The 19,833-nt window shown below is 40.6% G+C and overlaps 1 protein-coding gene across 1 annotated transcript in view; it reads right to left on the reverse strand.

The window, feature by feature from the left end:
* Positions 1-19,833, reverse strand: part of mapk8ip1b (mitogen-activated protein kinase 8 interacting protein 1b) — a gene marked incomplete at both ends in the record, with an annotated part of 34,206 nt that overhangs the window by 1,987 nt on the left and 12,386 nt on the right. Inside the window, 6 exons of the mRNA XM_083900771.1 lie at positions 751-923; positions 1,833-1,908; positions 3,259-4,386; positions 5,425-5,506; positions 10,548-10,805; positions 18,346-18,457. Coding sequence (XP_083756897.1) covers positions 751-923; positions 1,833-1,908; positions 3,259-4,386; positions 5,425-5,506; positions 10,548-10,805; positions 18,346-18,457 — 1,829 coding nt within the window. The remainder of the gene's footprint in view (positions 1-750; positions 924-1,832; positions 1,909-3,258; positions 4,387-5,424; positions 5,507-10,547; positions 10,806-18,345; positions 18,458-19,833) is intronic.

Genomic DNA, 19,833 nt, shown 5'->3' on the forward strand with positions numbered 1-19,833 from the left:
AGTAATAGCAAATACCCATGAGATGACAACATAACATCACTTAGATGGGGATTAGAGAATGTATTCAAAAACTGGTGACCATGTAAAAAGATGAAAAATTCAGTTTTTCACAACAACAGAAAAACGATATATCTGGTATATTATCAGTGACTCATCAACAGTCATCTTTACACCATGCTTGTTTTGCACGTTTGTACTGGACCTGTTACAATAAGGTAGAAACACTTATGTGGATTCGCAAATTGACTTTTCATCAGTTACATGCCACTGTAAATTTTATAGGTACAGTGGTAAAGTACTTTCAAGCCTGTTGATACAATGGATTGTAGTTTGTTATAGATGGTTACATTTTGACAATTTTGAAAGACACACAGCCTAAAAAAAATCACAAAAATCTTTTAATTTTTCTCAGTAAAAAATACAATGATTAAATTTAATTTATATAATGCTACATATCAAACAACATATAGGCCAATATCAGCCGATTAAACTTCAAACCGCTCTTGAGATGAACATAACGATTTATCATTATCATTGGCGAAGACAATTTATTATTAAAAAAATGTACAGTTTAAATGGAGCAGGACCTACGATCTCTTGAGGATACAAACTGAAAATGTGCATTATCACCATAGACATGTCTGGTGTGAACTTAAGGAGCATGAAACAAGTGTATATAAGTAAAAAGCTAAGATTATTTAAACATACTTGACTTATTTTTCAAAACACCAGTACTTTCACTGTCAGTACCTTTGTCGCTCTCTGTGTCCTTGGTCACTTCTATGGCATAGTAAGCAGGGAAGATCCCATGGGCACCAGTTCGCATGTTGTAGCCCTCATACCAGTAATCCTCCGCCTGGACCTCCACCAGCAATGGATCATCTACCTCCAACTCCAACTCATCTTCATGTCTAGGGACAAACCTGTGGAGAGAGATGTCATTATGTAATTATATAACATACTTCCAAGGCTTGTTAATTAGCTGAATGACCACAAAGATACAGTATCTTGGGACTGATCATCAAATATTCACCAACTTGTAGGCTCTGGGAGATTTGTAGCATACTTGGTCAGAAAAAATAGTAGTAGTTGTATTATGGAAATCTTCACATGCACTGGAACTGGAATCTTATATTATCAAAGGGGCCCTTTAACAAACTCCTGCTTTTAGCTATGTTCTCTATCATCACATGATGCTTTTCATGCATAGAGATGACGCTATTCACATGACTACAGCCCGCCGTGCATTTACAATTGTGGAACTTTCTAAAAGAGCTCTTTATATCTGCTGTCAAATTAAGTAAGAGTGTTGCTGAGGAAACATTCAGATTTGAGGTAATATTTTATGTCAAAGCACAAAGAACAAAAAGATGACCTAAGTAGATGAGCATATTAAAGAAACAGTCACATTTGCTGATACAAATGATGATTCGTATTGCTCACCCCAAGCTACCATTTAGAAAATATTTGTTCACCCACTTCATCTTTAGGTGTAAAATATGTGGTAAAGAAAAATGTACAACCTTAAAAACACTAGGCTATGATTGTTGCACTGTTTGACACTGAACTCTGTACAAGAATAATTGGCAATCTTTCAAAAGAGGTTCTCCATATAAAAGTTGAACATAACCTTGTTCAGACATACAGTCCTAGTTCAGGAACACACACTCTATGATTGTTGTAATCACTTACATTAACATATATCTATTTATGTTTGAATAAAACAAAATAAGCGTATGAGCATTAGGATATTTTGTCCAGTAATATGTTGGACTGATGGCATGGAAGTTGGTGATAATGATGAAGATGGGGATGTAGTTCTTCCTCCTCACCTGTAGATGGCTCTGTGGCTCTGATCCCTCTCCTCGCCATTTATGATGCATGAGTATACGCCAAAAGATTCAGCACCTTATTTGAATATTTGAACAAAGAACACAATTCAAACACTTGTTGTTTACTTAATGCACACATGCATTGTTTACAGTCTATGAATGACATTGTAATTAGGTATGTAACAGATTAGCATTGTATATGTTCAATTCACATTCCACGGAGATATCAGTTACCCCCTTCTGCACGTCACAGATAAACTGCTGTGGTGTTTCTAATGAGTCAGTAAAATACATGGACTGTATTTAAGTGGGCAACAAAGGCTATTAGAAGAAGTGACCACACATACATTATTCGCAAATATATTTGCAATTAATCTTCTTTTCTGCCATTACAGTTTTGCAAAAAAAAAAAAAAAACCTGGTCAGTGAATGACTCTTTATAGTTCCCATTTTTCTCCTTAGGTGATGAATAAAGACAAGTCCATCACAGAACTGTCCTCTCCAAGGATGAGGATTATTTAAAATCTCCCAATTTTTATTCTCACTGAAAATTGTGTCCAAAAAAGCAGCCAAAACAGAAATGCTGGTGACAAAGCATATAACAGAAGTAGGTGAACAATAAAACCCAGTAACTAACACTCATAGTGTTTCTGATTCCTATTTTCTTCAGTAAAACATCCACTGTGGCTGTCATTGGTTCATGAATGTGAATGGTCTGGACAGAGGGACTCGAGGCAAATCCATGAACCTACACACTGTTTTTGGCTCTGTGTTCTGCTGCCCAGCAGACCATTTAGACATCCAGCTGGGTTTGTCCTCTGAACAGAATTTTGATGAGGTATTAACAAAGCAGCAACAACTGCAGGTTTGAATTACACACTGTGCTGGACAATATTATGGGAAATCTGGACCACTGGCATAACAATACAAAATCAAATATTCAAATATTAATTCTGAATAGCAGTATATTATTGTTTTATGTCACTTAAGTCATAAAGCATGAATTTATACTTCTAAATTCTCAAATCAAGTCTCATTAAAAGTTTGTGGAGTTTCTAATCACATGAGAGCTTTTAACTGATTGATATCTTGATCATTCCCACAAACTCAGAACATCTGTCTCTCTGAATATGGATTATAATCACAATAAAAACAATATTTGTGACATTACCTTAAGTCAAAAAAGGTAATTGTGAGGAAATCAATGTACATTAAATACGACTTGTTTTTAAGTGGCCTATGTCTAAAAGACACTTCATGACACAGGCACATATATGTGCATGTTTTACAACCAACATTTTTACACAACTGGTAATTTACAGTATATGTATATATAGACATAACACACTAATTTACCCCCTAGAGTTAAAGAACAATCTGTGTCCAAACAATGGTTCAGTGCAAGAAAACAATGGCAGTGACTTACTAGAGGAGCTTGAGTGTCCATTCATGAAGACATTGAGGAACTTCTTGGAAAAGGGCAGGTCTACTTCTGGAGTGGAGTCCTCAGACAGACATGCTGTGGCCTCTCTCCTGACTCCTCCTATATGAGCCTCTTCCTCCTCATCGTCGTCCTCATACTCCTCCCCAATGGCCGACTCGTAGGGAGAGGAGACACAGTTGTCATAGATGGTGGCCGTGTCACTGTCATCACTGTAACCTTGGTAGCACTGCCGAAGGCTGACCAATTCAAGCTGAGCATGCTCATCCACCACCAAGGTGTATTTGACTGAGTCATATGAAAGACCACTGGCCTCGGAGTTCATGGAAGTCCTTACTGGGGCAGCTTTGCTGTCTCCACTGATATCACCCTGTCCTACTCCATTCCTAATTCTTCCATCCATGATTATCCTGTCAACATCCTCGTCCTCTCCACAGTAGCTTTCATCAGTGGCGTCCACATACTCTACTGATGACCCAGCTCTCAGCATAACCCCAGCACCCGTTCCTTCACCCTTCAAGCTGAGATCCAGGGCGAGGGAGGTTCGAGCTGAGAAAGCTGTGCTGGGTGGTGTGATGAGGGCCTCCACGCAGGAAGCATATGAAGGTGGGGCGACATAGACCTCATCCTCCTCATCGATAGAGGGGTTTGTCCTATCTGGGAGGGGCTGGTAGGGAGGTGGACCCTCAGTGTCTGAGCTGATGGACATGCGTCCCTGCTCAGTCTGCTGTGAGAGGAAGGGTCGGTTCTGCGTGTTGGGAGGTTCTAGGGCTTCAGCAGATCGCTGTACAGGAGTCAGATAGATCTCCTCTGTGGGCTCTGGATGAACATCCGTGTGATACCGGATCCTCTCCCGGTGGTGCCCGCTTCCATCTGCTTTTCCTGCTGGGTACAGTGGAGCTGGTGTGTAGTTCTGTGGTGGTGGAGGAGCAGGTGGCTTCTCCTGAAGCTTGGAGCATATCACAGCTGCTGTTGATGAGCCATGTGAGTGTCCAGAGCTGTGTCTGCAGGGGGCATCTGTGGAGGTCCCACAGTCTTTGGTCTGTGCTCCCCCACCCTGAACCTTGTCCTCGTCACTCAGACAGCTGTGCTCACGAGGAGGGGTGAGCTCACCTGCAGGGAAAGCAGATGCAAACAACAACATGCCCCCAGCCACACAAACAGACAATGACACACAAAGGACAGACACACACAAATACGCATGATGCAGAGACGAATATGACCACAAGCAAACACATGGCAAGCAAATACAGAGAGATAAAACAAGACCAGAGAAAAGTATGGTTAGGTATCAAAAAGTATAAATCTACTGGTTAGAAAATGCACTATTTGCAACCCAAAAAACAGTTTAGCCAAAATACCATGTCAGACTCTAAATAAGTTGTATTTAGAGTCTGACTGTATAAGTGTGTATTTTAAAGGCTAATTCTTCAGACCATTTTATTTCAAATTTTATCCCTTTCTTTTTCTTTTGAAGATTTTAAAATACTTATTGCTCTCCTGCTTTCTGGTCAGTTGTTTATTTTAATACAATGTCAAGCTTGAAACTTATCTACTTGATATCTACTAAAGCTGACCCTTTATATTTTGTTTAAAAAACAACTTATTGTGTCTCAATCGACTGTTTCTTCACTAAATAGTTTGATGAATAGCTCTACTACGATCTGAAAGACTGCCTGGGGCTGCGAGACATTCAGACAATGGAGGAGTGTTACGAAACAACGTGTGTGAATGAAGTGTTAAAATCCTATTTCCAGCCAGCAGGGGCACTGCTGAGTAGGGACTTTTACACTCACACACTTCCAAGCCCCCACTTTGCTTAATATAAAAAAAATCGCCAGAGCAAGTTTGACATGATTTTTACTTGATTTAAAAGCATGACAAAGAGGGGACCTGGAAAATGTCCCCTGTTCAGCGTCAGTCCCCTCTTTGTGCTTGTGTAACGACACCAAAGTCTGCTGTTCTAGTGTTTGACAAGTACACACGCCCTGCCAGATTAAACTGAAATCACACAGCTGTAGTGTTTGCAGTACACAGTCAAATAATGTAAATTGACAACATCTGTTTGTACAGTACATTTTCAGTCATCAGCTGAAGATGGTGACAGCTTTTGGTCTGAAGTCTGTGGTGGGAAAAAAAACAAAAACTCACCTGTTTTAAGTGGTGACGACGAGACTGAAACTTTCTCCTGCCAACTGTATTTTTTTCCAAGAGAGTTGTTGTTTAATGTGTCCTGTGCAAATGCAGAAAAAGAAAGAGAAAGAGGGAAAGAAGGAACAGACAGAAAAAGAGGAGGAAAAGAGACACAGAGAGAGCGAGTTAGTCACTGGAGTTCTGGACTCTGACATTCAATGTACACCAGTTTTTGTCTCCGTCCGTCTCTCTCTCTCTCAGGGCAAACGCAAACTCCCACCCACCCAACACACACACACGCACACGCACACACACACAGCTTTCATTGTTTTGAACGAGTAGGGATTCTTTTGTTCATGCTCCATGGTGTGCATGTAAAAGGGAAACGGACATTTACCCAAGCTACTGAGAACTTGAACACACACACACACACACACAGAAGGAGGGAGGCCCATTTGGAGCTGTTAATCGATAGGAGAGGGCCATTCGCAAAAATCTAATCACAGAATGCATTTTTTACTTATTCTACTTTACATGGTCATTTCACCCAAAACACTTTGTTTTTGCTTGTTTAATTAAAAGTGTGTTTAATTAAAGTTTCACATTATCGCGTGATGGGTTGTCCATTGCCAATCCATCATTCTCCACTACAGATCTGGTCTCACAAAAATAGTGGATGCCAGTCTTAGTGTGGGACTGAACAGTCCTCTTTTGATAATGCCTACACTCTTAGAAATAAAAGTGCTAAGTAGACCCATATAAGGCTCTTTGTCCTCATAGGAAAACCCTTTGTGGCTGGTTCCACCAAGAACCCTCTTAAAACCATTTATTCAGGAAAGGGGTTTTAAAGGGTTCTCTGGATCAAAAAGGTTCTTGCTGTAACCATTAGTGTTACCAAGAACCCTAGAAAATCCCTTTCTTCGGGAAAGGGTTTTTCAGAAGCAAATGGTTCCAGGTAGAACCTCAGCCCTTGTAGAAGAACCCTTTTGGAACCCTTATTTCTAAGAGTGTAGGTAGAGTTGGCACAGTTTGAAGAAGCCATAGTCATGGGTTTTTGGAGAGTTTACTTGTTGCTGCTGCTGATGAATTAATTAGTAGTGAGCTTTTGTATACAAGAGAACATATTGTACACCTCAGTCGCTTTATGAGGGTGGATGTAGGAAAGAGACAAAGACTTTGTACCAAAGACAAACAAAGAAACAAAATGCAGACATGGCCACTCCTAAAATATTTGACAAGATGTGTAGAAGAAAAATCCAGAGTACTCTCAAGGAAGCATTTACAGTACAAGAGGAAGTCAATACCTACTACAACAAAAGCCCATAGGATAAATAACATGCTTGAAGCAAAATCATATCACAGGCATTCTTAATTCAAACACTGTTACCAAATTTGTACAAAGTTACACAGAGCCTCAAGAAATGAATGACTGAGTCTATAACTCCTTTAAATAGATGGTCAGGTCAATAAATGGATAAATGTGGATCACTTGTGATGAGAGGAGCCACTCTGTCCACATGAGAAGCGCATTTCAGGCGCGGGAGTGAGGTGGAAAGCTGGTCTTTTTTTCTCAGTATCACAACTGTTCTTCTGTATCTTCAACTGTTGGATATGTCAGAAACTATAGCATTTCAGTAGTTATTTTCAACAAAGCTTTATTGTGAAATCTTTGGATGTTTGGCTAGATACTGAAGATTCAAAGCCTTTCGCAGTGAGAGGAAGTGTGAACAGAGGTTCACAAGATGAGAAAGAACAGCGTTCAGTGTAGACGCAGCCAAAAACAAACTGGTTGTAAATCTAGCCCTCATTAAATGTCAGCTTTCTGTTTGTGACTCAGCATGCCAGACCTTTTCCAGAATAGAGATGAGGTTTGGTATGCAGCCCTGGCTTACAAAGCAGAGGCGAGAAGAGAAGAGGAAACTCCTGTGATGACGATCAACATAACCTCCCTCTCTGTCCACCCACAGCTTGACTCACTTCTCATATTGCATTATTGGTATGCATACTAGACAGACACAGAAGGTGGTTGTCATGGTAACAAGTTCATCTCTATGAGTTCTCATGGAGACCAAAACTTTTTCCTAATTATACAGAATCTAAGTTCTAAGGAACTAGTTAAGTTTAGGTCGAAGATTTAAATTGTAGTTAGGTGGTGTTTTGGGTTGGGTATTAACTGGTTAAGGTTTAAGGTTCGGATAACGCTTGGTTTAAGTTGTCAACATTAATTGAAGTCAATGCAGTTCCTTAAAACAGCAGCTGCACAAACCTGTGTGTGTGTGTTTGTGTGGATGTGAGTAAGAATGACTAAGATGAGTGGATGTGACTGTTAACATACGACCACATGAATATGTTCTCCAATATACAGTTAAGTTTTAGCTGGAGAGTGAAGTGGAACTGTCTAAAGTGGCTAATCTCTGATTTGACCCACCCCTCCCCTTTAAAGTGGGTAAACTCTTGCCTCATCCTTACTAAAATAGTGTTGTTAGTTTGTGGTTTTGGACAGTTTTTCACCTTTCTTATTTTCTTGCACATAATCCTGTCACGAGACCAGTTACTGGATCAAATATATTGCTAGTAATATTGCTTTTAAAATAGCTCCACCACTTTAGAGATGCTTTTTTACAACCCAGGAAATCTGTCACTCACTGCCAAATTATCCATAGCTATCTGTTTGCTTAGCATTTTCTCCTGATTCACTGACCCGGAAGCAGCCACCCACTGTATTGTCACTCTTTCCCTCTTACATTCCTTGCACGCACCATCTGACTTAACGTTCACTGTCAGCTCTGTCGGAGCTTCAGGAGCTGTAGTAATGTCTCAGTTATACCTTAGAGAAAAACATTCGCAATCAAACATTGGCTACATACAGTTGCTATGATGTTTTTCAAATCTTTATATTTATCTGTATATGGATGCAAGATGGAGTTATTTTCAAACAAAGTAGATACAACCACCACAGCAGATTGATCACATTAGTGTGTTAAGTTCAAGCATTTTATTTTCCTTCTTTGTTCCTACGTTCATTCCTTCCTTTATCATCTTTCCATGCATTTACAAATTTACTACAGCCACTGAAATCCTCAGTATTGATGGAAATATGTGACACCACTTGCTGAATTGCTCAGCCTGGTTGAATGAAATCATGTTCAACAAAGCACACATTACATTATTCTGACTAAAATTGCTGTTGACACCCACATTAATAAATTGGGTTATCATGAGATACGTTTCACATTACTGCACACCAAAAATCAAACCCTGAAAACTGTCTCCGAAGATACATAAGCAACATCATAGTCAGACCATTAAGGATTGGCTATTTTAAGCTTTTCGGTCTGATTGAAATAAACGTTATCAGTATAAACAGCTAAATTCTTGCTTGCGAAAAACAATTTGACATTACAGCAATGTCTGCAACGTTTGCTGCATCAAGAATGTGCATGACTTGACAAGCTTGTATATGAAGGGAGTGAACAGGGTCCCAGGAGACAGGAAGACTTCCCAAGTAGAAACATTTTTCAAAACAATTACATCCTTTGTGCTTTCTAGTTCTGACAGTTGAGACGCACGCACGCACAAAGGCCCAGCAGCAAGTACAGTGGGTTTGTTGCCAACTCTTGAAAACTGGGCAAAGAACAATCGTAGACAAATATAGTGCTGCTTGGTTGATCATGTTGACAGTGAGGAGTGTGGGGGACTGTGTATGTATGAGTCATACTCACTCACATAGGCTATGTTGTGCGGTCTCTCTGTCTTTCTCTCTTCATATATACGGTATGCATATACAGTACTGTGAACAAGTCTTCAGCCACCAATACCTACACACTGCCTACAATGCTGGCATGATTGCTGACCAAAGGAAAATATTGAGTCCAGAGAGGGAAGCTCCTCACCTTGCACAGAGGGTTTCAACCTAGCACACTGGGAGGATAAACCCCCAATCTCAAACAACAGCAACATCAAGAAGAAGGAACGCGGGAATTTGGGGAAATATCAAGGGCTGAGAAAGGAGCTAGAGAAGAGGTGGGGAGTAAAAGCAACTGTGGCATATAGTGGCAATAGGCTATGTTGTGCGGTCTCTCTGTCTTTCTCTCTTCATATATACAGTATATACTTTTAATAGAACATCATCCCCAAAACTAGGATAGTGGTTCCAACAGGTTCCAGGAAAAACACCTGAGATCCCTATCCAGAAAAACTCCTAGCAACAGCTAAGGTTCTGCGCAGAGCCCTCAGGCTCTCAAGCCTCTGGTAGAGGACCTCAGCTTGGTGGAGACACAAGACTGCCCAAGTGGGGAATTATTATTTTTTCATTAATAAAGTACTGTGCACTGTCATTAGATTTGTTGTTTTATCAATGCTATAATGACCAGACATAAATTCAAATGCGTAAGCCAATCCCAGCTGACATAGGATAGAGTCGACTAACCATTCGCTGTCACACCTACAGTCAGTTTGGACCAATACAGTGATTTTGCTTTGTCATTTTGTGCATGTACGGTGTATTTTGTTTGCACTTGACACACATCAGTGCAACAAATCCACCTAAAACCACATATTTGCATTCAAGAGACAAAGCCCTGTAGAGGCTGCAATAATTATGACAAGAATCAGTGAAGTCAGGTTCCTTTATAATAAACCAAATAAGTCTGTGATCACATATACACCAACTGAAAACATCCTAACTAAACCATAGCTCAGTTGTATAAACATACTGTAAAAGCAACAGTCACTGTGGCACTACATCTAGCAGACATACGCTTGTTTTTAAACCAAAGATGATTCTACCATATGAGGACTGACCGAGACTGGAAAAGTGCTATATAAATGCAGAACATTTACCATTTACACACAGTCACAAGCTCCATCAGCACAACACAAACAGAGACGGGCACCAGTTTGTTGTGACAATTGAGGCTATTGTTTCGTCTGGTAAACACATTCTGTCAGAGGAGGAAGTGTGATGAATCCAGTGGTGATGTAACGCAGGTTGTCATGTCATAAATGTAGATTTTTATTGAAAATATCACATCAGTGCACGAGTAGGAAAACAGGCAGGCAAAATAATGAGAGAAAAAAATATTCACTTAAACATTTTTTCCACTCCTACATCTAATCCATAAGATTAATGCAGACTTTACCTGTGTGCGTGGCACGATTGGGAAGAGGTTAAGGGTCGTGGGTCTCTTGGGACGGTATGTATCCATGGTAACAGGTGCTGCCGGATCCTGTGTGGCTGGTGGCGGTGCAATGGCAGATGCCTTCAATGACTCTTTGTCACCGTGGTAACTGTCAGCACCGTCTATGAGGTCCAAATGCAGCATCTCTGTCTGAAGCTTCCCAACAGCCCCCAGCTCTGGCCTCCCCGACCTGCTATTGGTTCCTCGCCTCACGTGGCCCTGTAAGGATTGGATGAAACACTGTTAGTGGAGAGAGAGAGCAACAGGGAGAGAGAGAGAGAGCGAGAGAGGCTGAGTGTATGTGATGCAAATGGGATGAGGAGATTGAGCCAGCCAATGGAAGTAGCTCTGTCTTCAGACTGTAACACTTCCACTGCCAACACGGCTTAGAGCACAGAACAGAACCAAATCCCAGGTTTAGTCTCTCCACATGACATTGTTTACCTGCATTAATAAATTAGGGTGTACATCCTCTCTGCTGTCGTAATCAGCTTTTAGCCTCATTATATATATATATATATATAAAAATATGCTGTTTATTTTTCATTTCTTAAGTGGAAAAATAGCTAATGGACATTTCAAAACACTGTTGACATTGGATAAGTGTGCTACATTTACATTCAATTATGTCAAGTTTTAGACTTTAAATCAATTAATCTGTGTGTGTTTGAGAGCAAGAGAGAGCGAACAAGAGATTACAACTAAAATCAAGTGACATATGCATCATCCGTGAGAAGTCAGAGGGCTAATGCAGTCTTTTGAATTACATGCACACATACACACTAACAGACACACACACAAACAAAGTTGTCTGGTCTGCTGATGCAGACACACTGAGTCACTGTGAAGCCTATTATTGTCTTTTGCGGTGTCTTTGCTTCACATTTACAAACAAATGCACAACTATTTCAACTTAAACACCATATACACACAAAATATGTGCAACAGGTATGTTTGTATTTTCTGCTCCAGTAATAACTATACAACTACAGAGAGTAAAATGTAATATTTCGCTAGAGTCACTTAAAGCCTGTACAGAGGCTTAAACATCCAAATATGATTTTAGCTATTTTTGATAAAAGGTCAGAATGAAGCATTACCCAGAAATACAGTATGGACATACACCCCTACAACAACCATGAATCAGTATCCAAGTATATATATATATATATATAAAATATATTATATATACACATTTTTTTAGAGACAAAGAGGAGCACCGCGAGACAACAATTCCAGTAATTTATCAGTCTGACGTCAGGTACCCTGCGTCAACATTGCATGTTTTATCTCCTGTACTTAGACTGAGGCAGACCACAAAAACATGAGTCATCTTTTTTCACACTTTGCCTACTCATAGGGCCTCCAGAGTCCCAAATATGAGTATTAAAATGATTAAAAAGTTGATTATGCATAACATGTCCCCTTTAACTCATCTGGTTAGATATCTTTCATCCAACCTCTCTATTCCTACATCTATCTATCCATCACTTATCCCAGTATAGCTTCCATCTTTCAAAAACATCCATCAGAATCTGGCTCAGTCACTTCTCCTCTTCCTCCTTTATTTTCCAGCTTATACACATAACATCTGTCTCTGATCCTTTAATAACACAACCATGCGTCATTTTTCTCCATTATTACCATCCTCCTGTCCTCCCACCTAACTTTTCACCTGCTTCAGATCGATACCGGCTAATGCAGCAACTTTCTATTCTCCCTGCTTTATGACCTTATATTTTAACTGCCCCCTTTAAGGGAGCCCCCAGACCCTGTTGCTAGGAGACAAGAGGTTCAGTGAGCATGAGGAGGCTGATGAGATGCTGCTGCCCTCGAGATGCAATGATGGTCTGCTCTAAACCAATCGTAGCAGCCTGAGAGGGGAAATTGCACAGCACAGGAGAGGAGAAAAAAGGCTAGAAGTGCTAAATCACTCAAACATGTCAATGGACTCCAAAGCATTGTAATAATGACACTGAACAATCTTAATATGCAGTGAGGATTTTGGAGTGTTGTGCTTTCCACATGTTTGGAAGTGACTAAAGGAAAGTATACATATTATTGCAGCATTATCTTACTGTAATCACTACAATACAAGACAAGATGTCAATATTTGATCATGGGCTGCCAAACATACCGATTAGTCTCTGATAACAAGATGCGTTATGAATAATGCATGACTACACAGCTGAATATCAGTAAGCATCCTGTATGGCAGAGAGCAGGTTGTTCCTCTCTGCTGTTACCATGTGTGGACACGATGACGTGAGCAGTTTCCATGGAGGAAGTGTGTGTGTGTGTGTGTGTGCAAATGTGAGTATGCGCACTAACGCTGCATGTATTTTCAGCTCTGACATGGGAAGTAGGTGAGAGAAATACAGTTGCCATGGAAATAGACCTCATTCTCTTCTTGTGTTTTCCTAGACTCTCTCTCTCTGTTTATCTCCTCTCTCTTGCTTGCTCAGTTATACTCAGTTTCTCACTCTGGATTAATAATATGCTTCTTTTATTTACACCCTAATTTACATAATCATTTTTTTTTTTTTTTAATTGTTATGCAATATTTAATTATGCATCATCAGAAATACATAATTTTAAGATCCAGTGCGGAACATCTATTGCCCGCAGTGGACTTCTGTGTTATTACCACAACACTGCAATTCTGATTTCACCTAGTTTTTTCTCCCCCCCACTCATACACACACACACACACACACACACACACACTGAGAGAGAGAGAAACTACATTTAAATTGAATTAACGCCACACATATTGATTTGATTTTATTAATGCCTAATAAAGCGGCTACAGGTTTTTTTTTCCAAATAAATCCAGCCCATTTAAGCAATACGTATAAGTCCATGGACAGTTTATAAAATTAATTAGGTTTAACATCTCCGTGACATTTTATTGTAGCTGCTTTTTCCTCTTTCAGTCTTTATGTACATGCACAGTCTCTTCAGTGCTGACCCCACCACGACACATGTCCACACAATAGAAACTACTACTAATCAAATCAGACCCCCCCCCCCCCCTAACACTTCTCCCTTGCTGAGGCAGACACCACACCTGTCTGTGGTGTGTGATGCTCATTCCATTATTGATGAGGCAAGATGTGTGTGCTGTAATTCTCCGGGGATAATGAGCTCACTGATGAGGTCACCACTCTGTTGCTGTATTTTACAGCGAGGGCTCTCACATGAAGGGATCACAGATCATGTTCCCATTCTTCGTCCACCTCCTCATGCATTTTTAAACAGGCCAAGCCTACAGGCAACAGTGGGCACTTTAAAGTAGAATGGGGAGGGATGAACCTGATGACAGTTGACTTAAATACCCGAGTATGTAAGGGGATTCATTCACAGCACCTCACCTGTTCTTCATGACTGAAAACAACCTAAGAAAAAGCATGATTGTATGAACTGAGCCATGGACACGCAGCCAAATCGATAACTTGTTAAAGCAGACGCACTCTTAGAAATAAGGGTTCCAAAAGTGTTCTGCTACAAAGGCTGAGCTTTCCGAAGAAAGGGTTTTTCAAAGGTTCTTGGTAACACTAATGGTTCCAGTAAGAACAAGTTCCAGTTCTACCTGGAGCCAAAAAGGGTTCTCCTATGGTGACAAGCCGAAGAACCTTATATGGTTCTACTTAGTGCTTTTATTTTAAGAGTGTATTGCAAACTGTGTTTATCTGCTACTCAGTGCTGAACATGGACAGTGCAAATTAACACATTACCAGTGTGATTAGCAGATTATTATACATTTTTGAAAAAGATCTCTCTTCAATTAGTATGTGAATACATGGATGTGGCAGCAAGTAAAAATAAACACTGGTGTCATTTGTAGAGTTGTTTTTTGGCTTTGTCATTTACAACAAGCTCCTCAGTCTGGTATGGATTTATAATAATATTAACAGCCTTCTAGTCATTATGACAACTCTGGGATTTGTTTTTTTAGTACTTTGTTCAGAACGTGCTGCAGATTAAACACAACGCCATGGATTAAAAATAGATCATCTACAAAGAGATATATTTTTTGTTAGTGTTTTGTTCTTGTATTTACATATCAAGAGAAGGTCATCATCATTATTATATTTATATTTACAGCTCCATCATCCAGTTTTATGAAACAGGCTTCCAAGATGAGATCAAACTCACCCATAACCTTCAAGCCATCCCTTATAACAAAATGACAAACTAAAAAGATAACAGTTTAAGTGTGATTTTAAACCGAAGTCCACCAATAAATCTCAGCTTGAAGGTAAATTGTGAATAAAGCATTTCTTTTCCAATTTTCTGACAAATGCTTGCTCTCGTGAGCTTAAACTATTATTTAAATACCTTCCAAACAGTGCAACCCTTTCCTCTCTTATATCCACACATCACCAGAGATTCAGCTGAGACGTTCCATCATCCTCCTGATTCATAAATTCGATCATCTGAATCACATAGAGATTATAAACAATATATAATATGCAATAAGCCTATGATTTGATCTGTTTATCATGTTTTAATTGTACACTACAATAATTACAATGATGTTAAATACTTCATTGACATGTAGAGATTAAATGTTGTTTATAAACGGCAGAAACTTAAGGTAATTTAACAGATACCTCAAATTGTTCTAGATGTTGCACCATTGTTAAAAGTGCCATATCTATGTGTTTGGCATCATTATTGGACAATGCACACTTTAGCCAACACTAGTAAGACTCATCAGATTCTTCAAATGCCAATAGCCATCTTCACACCTTAATGGAAAGAGGTTCAGCTTGCTGCAAATTATTATAGGTCTAAAAATAATATGCGACTGCACGATGCACATGCACATACACACACACAAGCAGAGAGAGAGAAACAGCTAGATTTCAACCTAAAAATATCCCAAGAACTGAGCATTGCAGCTCATCTTTCAGGTAAGTGTTGCTAAAACAATCACAAGGTCACTAGGGCTGTAACGATACACAAACCCACGATTCGATTTATATCACGATTTTTGACCCACGATTTTTTTTAAATTTAAAAAACCCATCCATCCATCCATCCGTTTTCCACCGCTTATCCGGGGCCGGGTCGCGGGGGCAGCAGTCTGAGAAGGGACGCCCAGACCTCCCTCTCGCAGGACACTTCCTCCAGCTCTTCCGGGGGGACCCCAAGGCGTTCCCAGGCCAGCCGGGTGACGTAGTCACTCCAGCGTGTCCTGGGTCTTCCTCTGGGTCTCCTCCCGGTGGGACATGCCCGGAGCACCTCCCGAGGGAGGCGTCCAGGGGGCATCCGATTCAGATGCCCGAGCCACCTCAGCTGGCTCCTCTCGATGTGGAGGAGCAGCGGCTCTACTCCGAGCTCCTCCCGGGTGACAGAGCTCCTCACCCTATCTCTAAGGGAGCGCTCCGCCACCCTGCGGAGAAAACTCATTTCAGCCGCTTGTATCCGGGATCTTGTTCTTTCGGTCATAACCCAAAGCTCATGACCATAGGTGAGGGTAGGAACGTAGATTGACCGGTAAATCGAGAGCTTTGCCTTTCGGCTCAGCTCCTTCTTCACCACAACGGACCGATACAACGACCGCATTACTGCGGCCGCTGCACCGATCCGCCTGTCAATCTCACGCTCCATCCTTCCCTCACTCGTGAACAAGACCCCAAGATACTTAAACTCCTCCACCTGAGGCAGGATCTCTCCACTGACCCGGAGGGAGCAAGCCACCTTTTTCCGGTCGAGAACCATGGCCTCGGACTTAGAGGTGCTAATTCTCATCCCCGCCGCTTCACACTCGGCTGCAAACCGCCCCAGCGCATTCTGGAGTTCCTGGTTCGTAGGAGCCATCAAGACCACATCATCTGCAAAGAGCAGAGATGGAATCCAACCGCTCCCGAACTGGACCCCTTCCGGCCCCCGGCTGTGCCTAGAAATTCTGTCCATAAAAATAATGAACAGAACCGGTGACAAAGGGCAGCCCTGCCGGAGTCCGACATGCACTGGGAACAAGTCTGACTTACTGCCGGCGATGCGAACCAAGCTCCTGCTCCGGTCGTACAGGGACCGCACGGCCCTTAGCAAAGGGCCCCCGACCCCATACTCCCGGAGCACCCCCCACAGAATGCCACGAGGGACACGGTCGAAAGCCTTCTCCAAGTCCACAAAACACATGTGGACTGGTTGAGCAAACTCCCATGAACCCTCGAGCACCCTGCGAATTTAAAAAACATTTTATTTAAATAGCATTTACCTATATAGCAACTTAATGTAACATTTAATAACAATTTTGGAACACTGTGAACAGATTTGAATATAAATAAATAAATAACCAAAGATTTTTCTCTTTTCTGAAACAAAATAACACTTTTGAAAAACACAAAGTAAATGATCAATCAGACTGGGATTTGTCCCCAAAGCATGCTGGGAAGTGTATAGTTCTTCATTAGAAGCAGTTTTGTTCCAGTGGAAATAACTTGTTTTGATTAACAGCAAAGGTAAGACAACATTTCCGCTTGTACTTCTTGAAAGTTAGTTGTTGTTTTGCTCTTATTTTGGGGCTGGATCCGTGAAACTTGTTCGTAGAGTGATAAAAATATGTGAATTCTCCGCTGTTTACATAATCACGCTGACGCTCCGGTGCCGCTTTTCAATGTGTGCGCTGGAACGGGTTTTTTCCGCTCCTGCGGGTTTGATTTTGAATTTCGAAACGCATATCGTTACAGCCTTAAAGGTCATGTTTAAGAAAAACATAAAAAATAAATAATCCACTCATAATTGACAGTGGCCAATACTGTTGCCTTGGTGATGTTAGCAATGCTGAAAAAGGAGGAGGAGGCAGTGCTGGGGGATGATGTTTTCACTGGAAACTGAGCCAGAGAGATCCGACAGAATGATTAATTTACCTCTGCTGCTTTTCTCCCTCTGTGCCACCTCTCGCTCGCTCATGGTTGCACTTCATATTTGCTCCAATTCCAGATAATTTATACAAAACTTGAGAATACCACAAGGCTGCATGGTGAGACGTGGCGCTAAAGTCTTACAAAAAAAACTCCACTGCATCAATGATTTTGAGGTCTTGATGGATTGTTTAACAGCTCAGAGCACATTTTTTAGATGCAAAGGATGAAGCAAAGCAAAATACTGTATATGTCACTGTCTGCCTGGCCCTTCACACATCTGGCCTCTCCTCTGCTGGTAGGAAGCTGAATGCAGCAGCTGTTCATGACAAAATGAACAGAGTAGAGAGTCCAACCTATCCTGTGTAGACTCCAAAAATAAGTCATTAAGTGGGCATAATCATTATAATATCTTGTGCATTCTTAATATTCTGGCATTTCATTTTCAAAAGCAACTTTTACGCCCTCAGTTGTACTGTCGTGTTTGTTAGTGACCTTTCTAAGTGAGACCAATAAAGATGCAACTTCTTGTAAACAAGCCTGAGCCTCCAGTGTTTGATTTTGTTTGCACACAACCCTTTTGTAAGAGGAAAACAATTTCGCTTTGACCTGCCCAGCCTGTGTTTGCACTACACTGTTAAAGGATCACTGGTGGTTTTACCACTAAGAAGTGTGAAGTAATATTAGAGCTGTCTGAGATAACTTGAGAAGCACTGATTAAAACATATGAATTTAAAAGTGAACATTATGATGCCTTATGTGTGGACAAAATGCTAGATATATAAATAAAGAACTTTTGATTGAATTAGTCATCACAGCTACATTTGCACTCACTTGTCACAAGCATACCCAGCTAACAACTCACACTAGAGGCAGCTTACTTTTATATCTGGGCCATTGCAGTTGAGGCTCATCCCACGCTCATCTGTGATCTCTGTAATCTCCGACAGGTCGTCATCTTCAAACTCATCCAGGCTGATGTCATGGGTCAACCTGGTTGAAGGGTAGGATTAGGGTGGGAAGGGGGAGAAGAAACAAAATGAAGGTAATCCTTCATTCACAGTAAAATAATAAATCACACAATCTGTTGTTGATCAAAACATGTCATCTCGACATGGTGACAGCTCCAAGCCAAAATCCAAGCCCAACAAAGACAGACAGAAAAACAAACAAACACGGCCAAAATACAGGAATGAAAATCTTTGGAGGGACAATGCTGGATACACGCCAATCAGACTGGTTAATTAACATGAGCTATAGTAATGTTATTGAGTTATGCTTCATTACAGCACATGCTTGTAACAGCAGCTACAGTTGCAAAGCAGACTTTCCTGGTGTGTGACGGTTAAAGCACTAGCAGTTTGAAAGCTTCACATTGCCAGAGATGCGCAGACTGAATCTTATAGCAATAGTGGAGTGGAAGGGAAATGCTTAATCACTGATGGCAACTCAACAACTATGATCTTACAGTAGCAAAAATCATAGCAGCCTGGAGCAGACTGAACTAATCCTGTCTTGAAGACTGAAATAACAGTTTGAGTTACTGTCCCTGAAAGCTAGTGTTCCCTATGCCCTGTAACACATGTTACGAGCCCAGGGTTGTGTTTCTTTATCCTGTGTCTATGTGTGAGACGGTTGCAGGTGTATACACTCTTGTTGAAATCAGGTTTTCCCCAAGGCCTGGTCATACCATACACAAAAGAAAGTTCTGAACAAAATTTGTTACTGAACTCATGGGGATTCTAAAGAGGTTCACCCTTTGGAAAAAAATCATGAATGATCTCAGTAAATTTCAAGGCATGAAATTACTGTTTTCTTGTGTAGAGGTTGTATTGTTGTTGTGTCTGTTAGTCCAGACAGCAGGCCAGGACAAGAAAAAAACACGATTCAATATCTGGAAATATGTACGATAGGGGTGGGGGTAAAATTGATATATATATATATATACACATAACCATACTGTGAACTGATGTTACAAATACATATTAAACTTTTGGGGCTTAGCATAAACATTTAAGTCCACTAAATGGTGCCAAGTGTGTGAGTGTATTGCAATATATGATTTTGCAAATACTCAATATTTTTGCAATATTGTAACGTGACTTAAATATCACAATAATATCGTATTGCGGTGTAACTGGCAATTCCCACCCCTAATCTACTGTAAATGTAATAAAGATATTCGGTGTATTGATGTATGTAATCAACTCTATTCTGCTAGAAACGTTTCACAAAGCAAACATCTACAGATAACTTTAATGAGCACTGTACCTATCGAACACAGTTCTCTTATAAAGCATCTCCTTTTTCTAGCAGTTCTGTTGCTCAAGAGCAAATGGAAGCCTGCATCTTATTCCGAACTGGACTTG

The sequence above is a fragment of the Microchirus variegatus genome (genome assembly GCF_963457635.1).
Source record: "Microchirus variegatus genome assembly, chromosome: 14".
NCBI lineage: Eukaryota > Metazoa > Chordata > Actinopteri > Pleuronectiformes > Soleidae > Microchirus > Microchirus variegatus.